This window comes from Terrapene carolina, unplaced genomic scaffold, assembly GCF_002925995.2.
Source record: "Terrapene carolina triunguis isolate 2854851 unplaced genomic scaffold, T_m_triunguis-2.0 Scaffold131, whole genome shotgun sequence".
NCBI lineage: Eukaryota > Metazoa > Chordata > Testudines > Emydidae > Terrapene > Terrapene triunguis.
Window position 1 is genome coordinate 4,873,902 of NW_020664482.1, and position 4,201 is coordinate 4,878,102.

Below are 4,201 nucleotides of genomic sequence, written 5' to 3' on the forward strand. Positions count from 1 at the left end.
TGCCCCACCAGCTGCACTTAATAGGCCCAAGTGTAGCCCAGCCCTCTTCAATTAGCTGGATTGGGCTCCCCTGCTCCAGTCCAGTGGCCCTGGGCTCAGTCTATCCACAGAAACCCGCTATCCTGTGACACAGACACTGAAAGGCTAACCGAACAGGTGCTGTATTTTGCGGATTCCAATCCCGGGGAAGAGGGGAACTGGACACAAAGAAATCAACAGATGTAGCAAAGAAGCCATTTTTATCCTTCTTTATTTGTTGAAAATGTCACTTAAAAATAGTTCAAAATAAAAACATTAGAAAAATTGAACTTGCATAAGTAGTAACAGTAAATAAATCTACATGACAAAAGATCAAGTGGAAGGCAGTTGACACAGAGCATCCATCTTAAGACAGACTAACCAGAACCTATTTACAAAGTACTGTAAACAAAGTAACTATGGCAACACTGCTATCAGTTTGACATGGCTTCCTTTCCTTTATTTATTTTATTTTATTTTTGGCTTGTTACGCTCAGTACATGCGTCTGTTCCAAAAACGTACTAGCACATCCTCCAGCACATCAAAAATCCTATAAACATGCATATGTACACAGCATAGGTTCAAATAAACTCTAACTAGATGGATATATTTATACCTTTTGCCCAGGACTATAAGTCACAGTCTGGTTTAGTTCACTTATTGATTACAGTTCATGAGCCAATTGTTGCCTGGGTGCATAAGTGCATGCCAGCGAGACAGCAGACACAGCTGGGCTGCTGCTGGAGCATGGGGTAGATTACTGCCTCTCCTACCCTGGCTCCCCAAAAATCAGAGGAGAAGTTACTCTGACAGGAGCAACACAGGGATGTTACTAGGGAAGTCGGAGAACCAGCTTCATGGCACCCAGCCACACACCAACATTTCACACTTCTGTCCTTCATAAGTGACTGCATGTTAAAGCCCAGTTCCCAGGCAATGGGGCATGGACAGATTGCCATGGCCAGTGGTCAGCTTAGTACAGCTCAGCTTCACACACTTACTGCTGATGTGCGAAGAGTCAGAGAGCTGGTTGCTTCAGGGACCACCTACCATCGAGAAGTAAGGACAGGGATGGTGAATGTTGGCCAGAGCAAACAAGGCCCAAGATTTAAAAAAAAAAATTTAAACAAACAAAATCACCCCAAACAAACTCACAATAAAATGAAAACCCATTTTAAAATGCTCCGCCGTTTTTAGAATCCAGCTTTTCAGCCTAATTGCTTCTCATCCCCAAATGCAATTTGCACCACTCAGGTTGAACTTTAATTGCAATATGAGGGTTATAATTATTCCCTGTAATATTTCCTTCATGAAGAACTTAAAGAGTAATGAGCTATGATATGTGTCTACATCTCTTTGGGACGCTGCCCCTTGATATTCATTCTTAACAGTTAGGATACTCCAGCCCTTCTGCTAAAATGAATGATGTATTGCTAGCAAGGGGAAAAAAGCAACCACAACAAAACAAGGGGAGCCCAGAGCCAGATGGAAAGCAATGTGCAGACAGTCTATATATACCCACTATGTGTTCTGTGATTTAGCTGGTATTTCTGCCAGCAATTTGTAAAAACTGTATAAATTCTTATACAGGAGGGAGATTGATCATTGCAGCTCTTGTCAAAGCATAAATGTAAATATTTTTCCTATTGCAACAGAACATTTTTTCCTATTATAAAGCCCCTTTGGGGTGGACGGAGTAATTAGTGGTCATTGTCTTTTTTCATAACCAAGGTGAAGGAACTGCAAATGTTTTAAGTAGGGGGAAAAAACCCTAGCAACCCCGTGTCAAGCCAAGTGTGCATTCCATAAGAGGGGAGCACAGATGGCAAGGTAAAAGCACTGGGAAAATATAAAACGTATTCATTACATGGATGTTTAGAAAGTGAAAGTGTAACAGGACCTAAGTATTAGAGGTCATGCATTAGAAACAGGCCTTTGGGCAAAAGAGAAGTTAACTGTTGTGTTAACCATTAGCTGCTAAGAGGCAGTTTCATCCAATGTGACTTCCCGATGTGCTAATGACAGAATAAGATCCTACTGCTCCAAGGAGTTAAATTAAAAATGTCTTAAAATGTTAATTGCACATTTTCATCTGTATAAAGGCCACATGAGAACCACACTATTGCAGGGCACTAGCTTGCTCCAGACAACTAAAAGGGGGTGGGGGGAATATTTGGAGGGGAAAACTTCCATTCTTGATTTTCAGAAAACAAGTGCTAGTTGCTTTTTGGTTTTTACCTGACTCCAGCTCAATAACATTTCCATTTAATAAATTAAGTACCGGGCACATTAAAAAGAATAAAAAGGAAAGCATAAAAAGTGCTTACATTTCCTTTATAGGAAACCACTGCCAAACCCCTCTTCTGAGTGGCAGTCATTTGCAGACTTCTTATTTGCTTCCAGTAGCAGGTACAATGAGGTATTAGTTGCTGCAGATGAATTGTGAATCGTAGACCCCTTGCTGACCATTTTAGCTGTTGACTATTTACTTGTTTGTGGTATGTATTATATCCTTATGGAATAGAAACAAACTATTTTTCATTACCACTTTTTTTTTGTAACGAAAGAAACAAACAAAAAAACCCCACAACAAAATAAAATAAGGAGCAAGACGAGGCAAAGCATCCAGTTCTGCTTCCCAAGAACGCCTGAGGTCACACGCAACTGCCAGCAGCTTCGTCCAGAATTCAAGCTAAAACCGAGGACTTGCGCCCAGTCTCATCCCTGGCACATTCATCAGTTTGCTTCAATAGCCTTCTGACTAACTTCTCTAAATCCTTTCTTGACTTCAGCTCTTCTTCCAAACATTGTTTCATTTTTTTACTCTCCTGTGGCGAGGGGGGAAGAAAAAACACGTTATATTTATTCTTATCAAAGTTCAAAAACCTTATAGGCTCAAAAGAGCGAAGCATTTAAATATGTGGTTAATGTTAAGTGCATGCCTAATGCTTTGCTGAATAGTAATAGACTTAAGCATGTGCTTAAGTGTTTTGCTGTAGCATGGCCTTAATCATCACCGAAAAATGGTGGGGGGGAGAGCCCCCCCAAAACCCAAACACACCCAAAACAGGAACATTTGACAAAATTTAGTGCTGGTTTCCAAAGATTCACAGACTGGGTCACTTGTGGTTTGGAATAAACTAAGGGCCTGATCCTGCTCAGCCAGAGCTGTGCTGCTGTACAGGTCCACATCGAAGTTACTGGGACTTCACATGGGCATAAGCATCCACCTGCAGGAATCCCATTCCAGGACCGGCACTTCAAGGCCCTCTGGTAGTGGAGTGATGTCAAGAAGATCCAGAACTAATATATATGGAGATATACCTATCTCATAGAACTGGAAGGGACCCTGAAAGGTCATCGAGCCCAGCCCTCTGCCTTCACTAGCAGGACCAAGTACTGATTTTGCCCCAGATCCCTAAGTGGCCCCTTCAAGGATTGAACTCACAACCCTGGGTTTAGCAGGTCAATGCTCAAACCACTGAACTATCCCTCCCGCCCAAACCAGGGTGCAGGGGAGGAGAAGGAGGGATGCTTCCCTCTCCTACCCCTACGGGGATTAATTTTTACATCTGTTTATCATAATCCTATAAAAGGAACACTACGGACCATAGAGATTAAAGGACAGGACAATTAAAAAGCCAATATACGGCTGCCAGAGGTTAAACCTGCTCTGTTCTCTTCATATACTGACACAAAGTACAGAGCCCCACGGATCCTGCAGCCACTTGGCACATAGAAGTCCTGCTGACGTCAATGGGAAGTGTGCCTGTCAGGCAGCTGCAGAATCAGACCCATAATTTTGAAGGCATCTGAGTCCTCAAACAAAGATCAGCTAATTGATAGACTGTTGGTAGAGCAAGGCCACCTGTTTAATCACTGCTCCTTACTGACAGCACATGCAGAAATGCTCTAATTACCTGCTTTAATTCTTTGACCTGATCTTTCAGTGCATAAACCGTGTCTACCAGACTTCTAGAAAATAAGCAGAAAATTAAGATAAGAGAGCTGAGGTGCAGTAAATGAAGATCAGAATGAGATTTGCATACAAATAGTTGGGGGAGGTGCTGGCAGTTTGTATTTTATCTTAGGCTGCTTATTCCAGCAGGGCTATTAACATTTCTTGAGCTAAGTATGGGCCAGCACTTCAGTGCCGAGGGTCCATCCATAAGACCTTGTTCT

At 42.2% G+C, this 4,201-nt stretch overlaps 1 protein-coding gene across 5 annotated transcripts in view; it reads right to left on the bottom strand.

The window, feature by feature from the left end:
- Window positions 1-233: 233 nt before the first annotated feature.
- ARHGEF6 (Rac/Cdc42 guanine nucleotide exchange factor 6) overlaps window positions 234-4,201 on the bottom strand; it is a 57,372-nt gene continuing 53,404 nt past the window's right edge. For all 5 annotated transcript variants that reach the window (XM_024203087.2, XM_024203086.2, XM_029911839.1 and 2 more), the window contains 2 exons: window positions 3,940-3,994; window positions 234-2,847 (listed from right to left, as the gene is read on the bottom strand). In XM_024203087.2, coding sequence (XP_024058855.1) covers window positions 2,707-2,847; window positions 3,940-3,994 — 196 coding nt within the window. In that variant the 3' untranslated portion in view covers window positions 234-2,706. The remainder of the gene's footprint in view (window positions 2,848-3,939; window positions 3,995-4,201) is intronic.